Source organism: Lepisosteus oculatus, chromosome 3 (assembly GCF_040954835.1).
Source record: "Lepisosteus oculatus isolate fLepOcu1 chromosome 3, fLepOcu1.hap2, whole genome shotgun sequence".
Classification (NCBI taxonomy): Eukaryota; Metazoa; Chordata; class Actinopteri; order Semionotiformes; family Lepisosteidae; genus Lepisosteus; species Lepisosteus oculatus.
The window spans coordinates 23,984,935-23,999,283 of record NC_090698.1 but is presented as its reverse complement, the minus strand read 5'-3'; the positions used below and the strand labels follow the sequence as shown (position 1 = coordinate 23,999,283).

The 14,349-nt window shown below is 36.9% G+C and overlaps 1 protein-coding gene across 1 annotated transcript in view; it reads right to left on the bottom strand.

Annotated features, from left to right (window-relative positions):
- Positions 1-14,349, bottom strand: part of loxhd1a (lipoxygenase homology PLAT domains 1a) — an 86,304-nt gene that overhangs the window by 23,153 nt on the left and 48,802 nt on the right. Inside the window, exons 26-37 of the mRNA XM_015339037.2 lie at positions 13,995-14,146; positions 12,998-13,131; positions 9,654-9,802; positions 8,783-8,887; positions 8,259-8,387; positions 7,428-7,592; positions 6,217-6,398; positions 5,518-5,634; positions 4,215-4,377; positions 3,565-3,719; positions 1,637-1,846; positions 263-407 (exon numbers count right to left, since the gene is read on the bottom strand). Coding sequence (XP_015194523.2) covers positions 263-407; positions 1,637-1,846; positions 3,565-3,719; positions 4,215-4,377; positions 5,518-5,634; positions 6,217-6,398; positions 7,428-7,592; positions 8,259-8,387; positions 8,783-8,887; positions 9,654-9,802; positions 12,998-13,131; positions 13,995-14,146 — 1,806 coding nt within the window. The remainder of the gene's footprint in view (positions 1-262; positions 408-1,636; positions 1,847-3,564; positions 3,720-4,214; positions 4,378-5,517; positions 5,635-6,216; positions 6,399-7,427; positions 7,593-8,258; positions 8,388-8,782; positions 8,888-9,653; positions 9,803-12,997; positions 13,132-13,994; positions 14,147-14,349) is intronic.

Genomic DNA, 14,349 nt, shown 5'->3' with positions numbered 1-14,349 from the left:
CAGGTCCCTTTCTTTGAACTGGCAGAAAAAATGTATTTATGTGGCTCAGTAGAAACTACATGTATATGCTGAGAAATATTTTTAATATTGACAATGTGACTTATATTTTTATATACTTATAAAAAGCATTCTGAATTGCAGCTTGGTATAGCTTATGCTTGATTTTAGTTTTGCTCTGGATTTGCCCTTCAATTTCAGTTTCATAAACCTTTATAATCTCATTACATTCTTTATTTTGCAGGAGATAACACAAATCCCTTACTTGGCCCCTCCTCAAGGGCCTCATCTAGGGAGTTCTTCCCCTTGTTTTTCTTGTTCATGTTGCTATCCAGACTCTTCATACTGACTGAGGAACCTTTCAGACTCTTCTTTGAGCTGTGAAGACTTGTTCTTTCCCCATCATAGCCCTGCAAGTAAGCCAATATTGACTACAGTCCATTGTAAGTTAAATTTAAAAAGTACTACCATTATAATAAGACAGAAAATATCAAGCAGGAGAAACCCACTCAGGCTGACCATGACATGAATGTAACCTTGGAAATGAAGCACACAATAATCAATTTAAAGCTACATAGCAATGGGATACAAGTCACAATTTAACCACATTTTAATTTTATGCTACACAGTAGTGATTTACAGAAGTGGTCTCAGACTGCCTGTATGTGTTATGTTCAACAGGGCTCATTCGTACTGTGCCTGTTACAGGAGGTGACATCATTCCCTTGGAACACGGAAAGTGCTGAATTTTCCTATGGTGAAGACTGCACTTATTCCATACGACTTTCTAACAAGACTAGGAGACACAGAGATACTTGACAAATGTAATTTTTAGTAACTGCCTTCATTGTCTCATGTAAAATGTCCTGTTAATGTTCTGGATTCCATACTCGTGGAATAAAATGTAATTGTAATACTTTAATTGAACTACAAAATCACCTTTCTCTACATAAGTGCAACATAACATACTTATTACTAATATAATAGACTTCTGTAAAATAATAATAATCCTGGAATTTTAGGAGGTCATGATTGGTAAAGGCCAATGAGAAATTTGGCCAGGACACTGGGACACTCCTACTTTTTTCCAGAAGTGCCCTAGGATTTTTAATGACCACAGTGAGTCAAGACCTCGGCTTTACGTCTCATCTGAAGGACGGCGTGTTTTTACAGTACAGTGTCCCCGTCACTACATTGAGGCATGAGGACCCACAAAGACTGCAGGGTGAGCGCCCCCCGCTGGCCCCACTAACACCTCTTCCAGTAGCAACCTTAGTTTTTCCCAGGAGGTCTCTCATCCAGGTACTGATCAGGCTCATATCTGCTTAAGTTCAGTGGGTTACAAGTTGTGAGCCGCATGGTGATATACTTTAGCTGATTAAACTACTGTATATCATAGAAAAAAATAAAAAGAATAAAAGAATATTGAAATCTCCTCAAATAAACTAAATCACTTACAATTTATGTAACTAATAAACAGCCACTAAACTAAAATACTTATTTCTAATTACAACTCAGAGGGGGCTTATATTTTTCATTAGTTGAAATGTGTTTTATGAAGTCTAAATGACAAATTTAGCATGTAAACTCTCCATGCAATACAAAAAGAATGACTGTCATGTCCAAAACCATCTGGTACCTTCACATAGAAAGTTCTTTCTATGCGTTTGTCTTCCTTTTTCTTGGAGAGCCACCTTTCACAGAGAAATAAATATGTTTCTTCCGTGTCTACATCCACAATCTCCACCTGCTCCAGGTACCAATCAGCATTCATCATGGTGTTGTCATGGCGGATTTTTATTTTATAGACCTGGCCCAGGTCCACTGCTTCAATCGTGAACTTATCAACCTGGAAGTCAGAGTGAACCCATTATATATCAAGAAGAAGGGCATCCTGCAAATTTGCAACAGAACAAGCAGAAGCCCAATCAATTTACAGAGGCGAGGCTGTAAGTCAATTTATGCTACCTAATTCATAGTTGTAAGTGATTGTGTATGATCAAAAGTGTATTTCAAAGTCTGCGTTTACATATACATAGAAAAATATACTGTCATCAGTTGTTTAACATTTTGATTCTCTTTTGATAAATAAATAATTGATTTTACTTTGTAGATTATTTATAATATAAGGCATCATTAACTTTAGTAACATAACTTAAAAAATAACAGAAGGACATTTAGTCTCTATTATGTAAATTTACTGAATTTGACAGCGGCGGGTAAAAAGGATGTCATTATTTTTATCTGTTCTGGGCCACATTATCAAGCCGTGCTCTGGAAAATTCAGATATGTGTCCCATAATTTGAAAAATGCTACAGCAGATTTTCAATATGCTGTAGGATTGCTATTGTGTTTAGAGTCAAGTCACACGTGTGCCTTAAAAGTAACTAGTTTAATATCCCCAGGGATAGGCACAGCTGTTTAACAGTTGTCTTTATTGAGTCATAAGGGAAAGACAACTGCAGACAAACTGAAATGAATCTTGTCACAGTCTTACACTAGCATGTAGTAAAATAATTAATTTGTTACAGCACCACAACACAATTTGACTGCAGTACTTGCACTACAGCACAGCTACTTTTTTAATATATTGAACTAACCAACAATGTCTTTTACTCTGGGCACAATCTGAACACTACAAATGCAACAGTTAAATGGATAAAAAGGAAAAAAAACAATTACTGCATATGTTAAGCAGTACATAACATATAGGAGAAAGAATGAAAAAAAAAGCATGGTATGATACTTGATTGGATCACACTAAGGTCTTGTTACATGGACAGTTTGATCAAAGGAACTCAGATATAAAAAGCATTATCTTCTAAATTATTTAAAATGCATTGGTGACTGGATATTTCAAGTATCTTACACAGAATGCAACCATTCAGAAAACAGAATGGTAAAATACAGCATTAATTGAATAATAGAATAAAATGATGATTTGATAAAATATTTGGAGATATATAGTTAACAGCCACTAAAATAAATCATTTTACAGCTTAAGCCATGTGTTAATCCTTTATTAGGCTGCTAATATGGTTAACAGATGATAGATAACCACTGTAGGAAGCCCAGCTAGGTAATTAAACCTTAGTGTCAGTAAGAATAAATCATGCATCCCCTACATGTTTCACTATTAAGGCGTGCACTGCACATGTATCCGTTATTTAACATTACCCAACAAGCTGTATTTCAATGCTAAAGTAGTAATAAATGTCTTACTTAATATTTAATAATACAGTGACTGCATAAAACAAATTCTAATGACATTTGTACTGTAGCATCAATTTAATTTAATTACAGGCATTAGTGATTCATGTATTCAAATGTATTTGCAATGTTAATTCTGATAATTCCAATGTATTTACGGTATAAACACTCTCATAAGACTCTGTGATAAAGTCCAATATATGCTAATCAGGGTTTACCTCGAAAGGGCAGCTCCAATATTTTAAAGGACATCTACAATTGTCTTTGGCTTCAGCTCATACTTTCTGAATTGTTTGAGTCGGAAATGTTTCACTGTGCCGGAAATGTGGGTGTACAACAGTACTCCTTCAACGTACCTGACCTCTTTCGAACTTGTTTGAGTTTGAGTCAGACTTGCTGAGCTTCCGCTCTCCAGTGTCTCCCAAGTCTCCGTAGATGGTGAGGAAAACATTGGCATCTGTTCCAGCCCCATACACATCGCCCGTGATCACAGTCACCTTGTATGTGTGAGCTGAGGACCAGACATTGACATACAGTACTATCATCCAGGCGCCTGCCTTTCATTTGTAAGGTACAAGACTTTGGCAAATGTCTTGAGACTTTTGTATATGTTATTGGCATTTCTTAGAAATTTTATGTATTGCAGGACAAAAAAAATGTCAGGTCTTCAACACATTATAGATACCCTCTATAATTATAAGAAACAGGATTAATATTCAGATCATCAATTCGGTTCATCAATCCCTTGAAAGGTCTCTTTGTTCTTCTGTCAGTCATGTATTAGCCACTGCGAAGCTCACAGACCTGAGCTCATGAGTCTACCTGAGACTCAAAGCTGAGTTTCTTATATTTTAAATATTATATTGCAGGTGCTGTTTAAGCCTCCAGTATACTCAAGAAGTGAAAGGAAAGGAATTACATTTGTTCTGATTTAGTTGTTTGTGCTGTTAGGGGACAATTCCAATTTTCAAAGATTTTATTTTTCATGTGTGAAAATGGCACATACTTTCCAGGGCGTCTTCTACCGTAGTCTCCATGGTTTTTAGCGTTCCATCCCTCTGGAGCTTCTCCTGGATGATATCCGAAGGCACCAGCTCCCGCACGGTCTCCCCGTCATCCTCGGACTTTGCCAGCCAGCGCTCACAGGGGAAGATGACTGTTTCTGAGCCCTTCCGTGGAGAAACACAACAAACAAAAGAGAGAGTTCCCCTTACTTGCAGTGGAAACATCTGTCCTGCACAAAAATCACCAAACATCCGAAGCGCCGTCAGATTTTATGCAAGATGTCTACCCGTAGACAAAAGTACCATGAAGTGGTTGTTAGTGGTGCTGTATTATCTTACCACCTTGCTTCACCAACTGTTCTGAGACCTAATAGAAAATTTAATGAGGCTGTCATAGAAGTAGGGGCAGCTTGGTGGTTCAATGGTTAGAATTGCTGCCTTGTAGTTGCAACCCTGGGTTCAATTCTGGACAATTCAATTAAAAAACACACTTGTAGGTTCATTGGCTTTTGGGATAATTGGTCCGGTGTGCGTGTGTGTGTTTGTGGACTGGGGTCCCATCCAGGGTGTAGCGTGCCTTGAATAGGCTCTGGCTCCCCAGCAACCCTGAATTGGATGAGGTTAGAAAATGAACGGATGGGTAGATGTTACACATATAAATTAACTCATCAATTTAACACTTACTGTAATTGAGGTGATCATTTCTATGACAAAATTGAGAAAACATTAGAGTATAGCGTTTTTTATGTACAATGATGGTTGGAACAGCTTGTCATTGAAAACTGCTGGGCGTTATGAACTTTCTCACTATGTGAATATTAGGTATTAACACTGCAGCAACTGATAACCTTGCTTCTTTTTTTAAATATAATTTGGGTAATTGTCTTCGTATGTGTATTATCTCTGTAATCATACTGATAAATGCCAGCAGCTGTGAGCAGAAGGCTTTGAGAATTGTTTTTTATTGCTTGCTGTTTTGCAAGTGTATGAATAATGAATGATAATGGATGTGTTTGTGAGTTCTTATTAATTTCCATAACAAAGACTCCCAAAAACACGGTTCTTGTTTTTACTGAATGTACTGAATAAAGGAATATGTTATTTATACTAGGTTAGAACATTAGGCAAACAATTAAAAATATGGCAGGTATATTAGTTTGTGGCTCCTTTAATCAAAGTAAGACATGACATTCCCAGTCATGCTAGTTCTCTATTAATCCAGAATCAGAGTTATCAGTCACCCAAAGTCTGATCTGTCTCTGTGTATGGGAGAACATTGTACATAGAAATGCTAATATGAGATACCTTTCCTTTTCGCAGAAGCCTCCTGATTTCCACTCTGTCCAAGTGCCACCCAGAGTTTATTCCCTTGTCATTATGTCCAATTCGGATCTTCTCAATAACATCGCCAATATCTTCAAGCTGCAATTACAATGAATACAATCAAGTTGCCATATACTCCCAACATATACTGATGCCTTAATTATTTATTTTAAAGTCAAGAAATGTATAAAGTCTTCTTTAAGCACTTTTGTCTGAAATATAATTTTTTCTAGTCATATGGTTTGGTATGACACATCATACAAAACCCAAAAAAGGGTTTTGAACCTGAATCAATAATGAGGAAACTTAGCAGCTATAGTGAACAGTAACACAAAAGTGAAGGATTGAAATACAACCAAAATTATTTAAAACTGTGTAAACCATCAAAACAAATCACTAAACAATTTGGTTATTGAAAAGAAAGACAAAAAACAACAGCACCATCTATAGTTAACAACAGAATCCTTCTCATTGGAAGTGATAGCAGCTTCATTTCACATCATTCTACTGCAGTAACTTTCCCTTATAAAGAATAGTTTCAAACAAACTGAGAAGTGCAAAGCACAAAGGGAGGTTAGCATGAGAAACAAGCTGAGTCTGTGCCACTCAACCACAATAGCTCGTAGGTTGACACTCTTAAAAACAGGAGCACAAAATTCTAAGATGTAAGGCTGAGTTTACCTCAACAATAAATTTGTCAGCAGAATCTCTCTCAAAGTACATTCGCCTTTCTCTCTTATTGACGCAGAGAGATTTTTGCTGAGTACAGACACCATCTCTCCCATAGAGAACAATGAAGACATCGGCATCAGTACCAGCTCCAAAGATGTCACTTGTAAATGTTGTAATCTCATAAGGCACAACTGAAAATAACAAAAAAAACTATTACTGCATATCACGATGCGAAACCCTGCAGACATCAAAATGTATAGCTTGTATAAGTGCTTACATACTGTATACAGTACAGTATGTGCGCCACATGTTTCCTTTTAATTAATTCTGTGTTAAGTCCTTTTCTAATAGGGCATTTATGAAAACACAGAGGATTGTGTTGTCTCTGAAATATAAAAGCATGGAAAGGTGGTCTGTGCTTGAAAGCTGAGGGAAGTAGACAACGTTGGTCTACTATAATAAACACTGAACTGCTCTGTGACTTCTTGCATCCCTGCTGTGCATGAGTTGGCTGATCACAGAATAAGGCAAAACAATAAGGTACTGTACCATAGGTATATTCACAAGCAATCAAAATTATGATGTATTTTAAAATGGCCTATTAGAAATTGTATTGAATAGCAGAGTGCCTCAACTCGGTTATTTATTAAATCTAAAAGGCTTTGAATTACATTTTGGTAAAGTTATTTTCCTAGATGTAGAGCAGGGATCTGCAGCCCCGGTCCTAGGGAATACCCATCTAAGACATTTTTTATATCACCATTAAATCCGTTATTTAGATTATATATCAGCTAATTAATCCAATATAATTAATATAGAGAATTTTTCCATTTTTTTTAATTTAATGGGCAATTTGTTATATTAAACAATGTAAAGGTCATTCAGGACTAATACCAAAGCACTCCTTAGAACTCCTGTAAGACTGGTATGGGGTTGTGAAGGAACATGGATGGAGATCTGATGAATTCTCCAGTTTTGAAAAACATAAACAACAAGAAAATAGTGCCATTTTCTTAGTGGTTACTAACGTTTTTCATCATTTACTGTATCTTTTTTTCTAACAAAGCAGCATCTTATATGCCAGCATGATATCAGGAAGGGGAACTGGAGAAGGTGTCAACAATATTAGTAACCATGTTTACCACTGAAAGTCATAAACTCGCAAGCCTTATATGTTAAAAATAGTTGGCCTAGACAGTCACACTGTGTTCGGGCCTTACAGGGGACGTATTCCTCTGTCTGAAGGTCAGCTGGATAGAGGTCTCTTTCAATCGCCCCATCATCCTCTGATTTGTCCAGCCAGCGGCCACAAGGGAACCGCAGCCTCTGACCAAGGGAAGGAGCGTCAATTTCCACCCAGTCCAGGAACCAACCTGCGGAGCCCCCTGTACCAGTGAGGGTACCAGGGGTTGGAAACAGACAGACAGACAGCCCAGGGAGACATTACACCTAAAACAGAGTCACAGAACTGGCAATACACACTCGCATCATGGAGTCACAGACTGCCAGCAAGGGTTTAAATTACGAACTACATGTAGACTGTGATGGACTAGACAGATTTTAGATGGGCAGAAAGACAAAAACAGGATACAAACAGATGACACAAATGGAGCTCTGAATAGATACATAATAATACAAGCAAATAAATGAAATAAGAATCTATAGGTAACACAAGCTGCCAATATGAAGGGATATAACTGTTAATCCTTCATGTTTGCCAGTCATTAACATTATTTGGTCCCCTCTGCATATCCAAAAATCTAAAAAGCTGTTGTTTTTGTATTACAAAATACAGGTCTATCAGAATTAACTAGAATTTTAAATCAAAATGGCTACAAGGTCAGTAGACAATTGCCACAGGAATGTGTTTCTGCAAATAGACTGAAAACAGTAGAATGCCGCAATCCATACAGCTTTGTACACTGAAGTGGGTTTTAAGAACAATGCCCTGAACATATGTACAATGAGAGAGTCACATAAAAAAAAGTTTATTTTATTTTTCTGTAGATTGATTATTTGTGCATTGAAATTGATTGTATTGTTCACCTTACCTGAATTGTCATGACCAATTCTCAGTTTTTTCAACATTCCAATATCTACCGCCTCCACAGTAAACTCATCAATCTGTCCTTTTTCAAACTTATTCTTGTGAGTCTTAGAGGCTTTGAGGTTTATTATTCCTGTTAAAGAAATTATTTTTAAAAGAGAGTAAAAATATTAGTCTTCAGTATTGCTGTTTTGGATTCCCGATGTAAAGGTAGGGACTGAGGAAATAAATAAATACCTCATGTTTTCAAATATAAAATTCCTAAAGAAAATTCTCCAGCAGCATTAAATTGCAAACTGACACTGAGGAAGGTCATGAAAAGACTTAGTCACAAAGTTAATAAAACTGTTCAAATAGTCCTTTCTTGTAAGAATTAAAAAAAATAAGCAGAAGTAAAATGCACTGTATATTTCTGTTGTTATTAAAAAATAGCTACAAGCTATTATTATTTTATACTCAAGCAAGATTTCTAAGGGCTCTTCACATTTGGTATAATGTGTTTACAGAGATTGCACTGTAAATGCCTACCTGTGTCATCCTTTTCTCCATACAGTATAGCAAAGACATTGGCATCTGTTCCAGCATGTTTCTTCTCCCCAGTTTTAACTCTTATGGTGTAAGTAGTAGACTGAGCTGAAAAATAAAATAACAAATCAACCGGGACCTTCGAATTAAAAAATACTAGTTTTTGAACACTTTTCTAAACACAAACTCATAATATTCTGGTAGAAAATCAATCTTTTGTCTGTGTCAGTATATGCTGTAAAAAAACATACCACTGCAAATAGGACGGTGAATTTGGTCTCAAAATGGGAGATAGAACTAAACGTTTTGAGTCTTGAACAGGGAATATTAGGAGTCGTCCTTATACTAGTATTCAGCATCTTCAAAGGCATTGACAAAATCAAACCAGCACACTTTGAAGTGAACCATGTACTGTATCACAGGTGGACCCTATGTGGAAGTGAATTAAAACCAAGAACAGAAAGCACTTCTTCATCCAAAAGGTTATGGGAGTACGGAACAAGCTACCCAGGCGTGCTCTAGAAGGTGATACCCAGGCTTTTCTCAAGAAGCTACTGGATGAGATCCGTGGCTTAATTAACCAATAAGAAAAAAAATAGTGAGACAAGCCAAATGGCCTCCTGTCATGTGTAAACTGTTTTGAGTTTTAATCTCATTTGTTCTTACTGTATATATGTTTTCTTAACTGAGTTATCAGCAACATTTGTAAACAAATTGCTCACTAAGTAAAGCAATTTCCTTCCTTTCTGCAAAGGAACAGGTAAAGGTTCATTCCATGCTGAGAGATAAAAAAAAAATAAAACCTCTATTTTTGGCCTGGGGGGCCTTCTTTAGGTGTGCTCCTCTCATTACTCTATGTTAACTAAGGACCTACCTTTCTGTTCCAGTCCCAGTGTGGCCTGAGACTGCTCATCGCTGTCTGAATTCTTCTTCATAAACGCTTCATCCACTGGCACCAGCTCACGAGCTATTTGACCGTCATCTTCGTCAATTGCCAGCCAACGCTGACACGGAAAGTAGTATCTGTGGTCAAATCAATACAAACCGTAGGATCAAACCATTCAAACCTGTCTTCTGTCAGATGAGGCTACTATACGTCCAAACCGGACTTTTGTTTTCAAATTGCATACACATAAAGCAAGCACAAAGTGAATGTCTCTTTCACTACAGATGGTAATTTAAAATTCCACAAGGGGAAGTACATAGAAATGTTTTTGAAAGCAATGTGTATTTTTACCAGTCATTATTTATTATATTACCCACATAAACTGTGTGAACAGAACATTAATGGAACATATTATCCCTCTCGTGAAAATGTTAGTTTCGATCCCATTTAGCACTTTCTGCTACCTCACAAGTATGAAATTGTGAAACTGAGTGATGATATATGCAGGGTGATCTGTGAATTGCTTAACTGAGCTATAGGAGGAAAATCCCTCAGTTTGATGTGCAATGTCCGTGCCAGTCTTGCCTTCTTTAATGCATGAGCTGAGGAAGGACACAGGAGGTATGGATCATTTCCATGCAGGCTCCTGACTGTATATAACTTAATGAAATTCTAATTCAAATAGTTTCCCAAGTGATTAAATGTTATTACTTCCAAAACCAATCTGTAAACCTTAGTTTAAATTTGTTTCTCAAAATGAATTAATATGAATCTTTTTTGTATTTAATTTACAAGATATACTTTATATTAATTTAATCATTTCAAACAAAAGATAAATAAATCCATACTATTTTGAGAGACAATAAAATTCCAATTATTCAAGAGTCTGAAGATTAAAGCTTCTCTTTTCTGGAAGGTGGCTACTTGTTTTAATAGTTCAGGTGGGTAGCTGCATCAGCATGCGTAGGCTGCAAAGGAACAAGTAATAGGTTTATTCCAAGCTGAAAAAAAGAAGAAAGAGAACACAACGTTTTGGCCATGGAGCCTTCTTCAGGTGTGATCACCTGATCACCTTCAGGTGTGATCACGTTCAGGTTGACACACCTGAAGAAGGCTCCACGGCCGAAACGTTGTGTTCTCTTTCTTTTTTTTTTCAGCATGGAATAAACCTATTACTTGTTCCTTTGCTACTTGTTTTAATGGTTATGATGGACATTAGGGACCCCATAGGTGGATCTCCCTGTCATTGTGAACTGTTTAATCCAACTCATACCCCAAGTAATAGAACATGCAAATAAAATAGTGTTTATATAAGCAATTCAGGAGGTTTAAATCAAAGTATGTTTATTACTCTTTTGAAACAGTTAGGAAACGACTTTCCTGGGTTTTACATCTTGAATAATCCAACTCCAATATGCACACTTAATCTAATTCAAACATACTGCATTTCAACGGCAAGATCTGCAGTTATCACCTTTTGCCACCAGAGGACGCCGTAAGACTGAGCATTACCATCGACGCAATCCGGGTGTTTTCACCTCAATGTAACATCTTTTTACAGAAATCGAATTTCATATGCATTGTTTTTTGCATTCCATATGCCATGTTTAATAGTTTCACAGCTCTTTAACTGTTGCTCACAGAATGGAGAAACAATATATTTGTTACAATTCTTATTATCAAAAATGTTGTTTTTTTTAGATTAGAAAATGTTTTTTGTAAATAAATAAAATGGTAATGCAAAAAGGAATAAGGCTTTAAGGCTTCTTCAATGTCTTTTATGCATTTTCTGAATCCACTAGAACATTCCTATACAGATGCCAAACTGTACCATAAGAGTCATGCAAGACTAACAGGCCTGCTCAAAGGTTTCAATGAGACATTCAGTAGAAACCTCATGGCATTTTCAAGGGGAATTATGTCTGACAAGCTTCTCTGAACTGTCACAGATTTGCTGTGCTACTCTTTGATCTGAAGAGATCTGTGATGATGAAAAATGTAAGAGCTGAATTGTTGTTTTCATCTCTGCAAATACATGTTCTTGCTTCTCCATAGCTAATGTGGGTTGCAGAATCTAAAGAGAAAGTTACTCTACAAAGAGCATCAGTAAGTGACATAATCAAGAAATAATCAGCAATTGACACTACGAACAGAAGCAGTTAAATTGGGCAATCTATGAGGTTTTTACTTTAATGGCTAAAAAAGATTGATATATCGACCAAAAGTGCTTTTTAACAAACAAAAGATGTGCTCATCTGAGGGAGGCATCTTCTTCAAGCTGAGTAGTAGACGCATAAATGTACAGTAGTTTAATAACTCAAGCCTTGATAACTCTATGTCATTTTATAGACTGCTTCATTCAGGTCTTGGACAGAACAGACACATTTCTTCTAGGAATTCTACGTATCGCCAGTGACTGAGTGACTGATGAATTTGTTATCTTCCCAAATTTAGAGTCTTGGTCCTCTGTCATAATGAGGCATGAAAAAGGCTGAAAATCCAGGTATAAAATATAACATTTTACCTTAATTAGCAGAAAATGCTTAGAAGTCTTTGACTGTCCACACACCCTGTATCTGTCAAGATTATGTGTCATGATGCAGCATTATAGCCAAAGTAAGGGACAGACCACATTCCCCCACAAAATATATCAAATACATGTCAGATACATAAACCCGGAACAATTTCACTGGGGTGAAAGAAGTGTGAATGAAAAATTAAAAAAAGAAAACTGAACCATTAGCATTCAAAAATATGAGTTTTTCTCAGCCAAGCTGATTGTGTAACAGGAGCAGAAAAAACATGAAGTCAGTCATCCTTGTCTGAGGTACACAAGAACTTTGAGCTTGCATTTGACTGTCAGGAAACTCAGAAAGTAGTATCAAGTTGAAGACAGTCAAGAAACTAATTTTCATTGCATCGCCAAGATTGTTAATGTACTGTAGGGCTCCACCATTGAGTTATAGCACTGGAAGCCTCCCTTGGTACAATTCAAGAACATTTATCCTGTAGTCCAATTGATGGGGGGAAGGAAAGCTTCTATAGGGTATTACCATTCTCACCTATGGAAAGAGACATGATCCAAGGTGGCAGTGAGCTATCTTAAGATGACTGCCCCCAGAAAAGAAATTGTTCTATGATTTGTTCTATGATGGTTCTGGCAACCCCTAAAATACACCCTCATAACATTTGCTTTTACTGTTATTAAATATTATAAGGCTTTGCAGATACATGACACTGAAACTGTTGGGTACTTCTTCAGTCTCTTATCAAGGTATGGTTAGATCTCACTTAACTATGGCAGTTCTCAGACGTGGGCCTGCAGTACTCACGTTGTGTCATCTTTGCAGTCTGTGATTTCAACTCGGTCCAAAAACCAGGCGGAATGAGCCTGCGAATTGTCGTGGCGAATTCGCAGCTTCTTCAGTGGACCCATATCAATCGCACTGATTGAAAATATATCCTCCTGTAGGTTACAAACAGGAGTGGCCATCAAGCACAGCTTACAGTAGGTACGCTGTGTCCTGCAAGTGGTTCGCTTAGAATTGTGCTTTAATTTCCATATGAAGCAGGGAACATTGATAGAGGAAATTGGAACCAGTGATCCTTTATTTAATGCAGCTAGGCAAACCTTCCTATTAATGGACTGAAGTACTATAGAGCTGAAAAAACAATTTAAACAGCAAGCAATACAGTAATCAAAAACGATCTTTAAAAAGGGTTTTGTAAACACATTTTGCTCTGCCATTTACAGTACGTTACACATTCATCTTACATCATGTTTGTTGATAAATAAAATGCAGAGATGTCAATGAGATTCACTGTGTAAAAACAGGATGTATCCATTAATCCATTCAATTCATACAAGAACCTTCTTTTCTCCAAGCCTGAAATGGGTTAAACTACTATGTAATGGAAGTCTTCTTTGCCTGGAGTGTGCCTGCAGGTGTATTTAAATATATACAACAAAAGTGAATGCAGCAACAGACATACAAATCTCTACATCATGCAAGATTTCATAGCTCCAAAAAGAGCTTTTTAAGTAAAAAAAAACACAGTATTTAGTATGGCCCAACAAATCTAGGTCTGCTTAGAAAACACTCCATTATTAATGTACAGGGAACACCAATGAGTAACAGTACACAAGGCAGAAATAGAATTCCTAAGAATCACTGGAGATGAACTACCTCATTGTCAGGCTTCCTTCTCTTTTTTGCAAGCACAGCCACTTACCTGACACAGGAAATAAAAAAACACTTTGGCACAGCTATTGACATGTGTTACAATACTTTGTGGGAAATGTAAACCACAGGAGGAGTCCGTTCTTACCTGTCCTTTCTCAAACTTATTGAGGTTATTCGACTTTTTCAGGTGACGTTCTCCTGTGTCTCCCATTTCTCCATAAATATTTATGTAAACATTGGAATCTGTCCCAGCGCCCCACATGTTCCCAGTGAAGACATGCACTTCATAGGTGTTCTCTGTTAAAAAAGATAATAGCCCAGCGTGTTCTGCCACAATCAATTTAAAAACTGCGGTCCAGTCCAGTTTCTAACACAACTAAGTTGTACTAGACTTTCTTTCTTCAGCTTGTGAATATGTGGACGTGCAATCAAATGTTTGAAAGAAGACATAATGAGGATATGGACGCCACAGTGCGGCCTTGTAGTTCTGGGACCCTGGG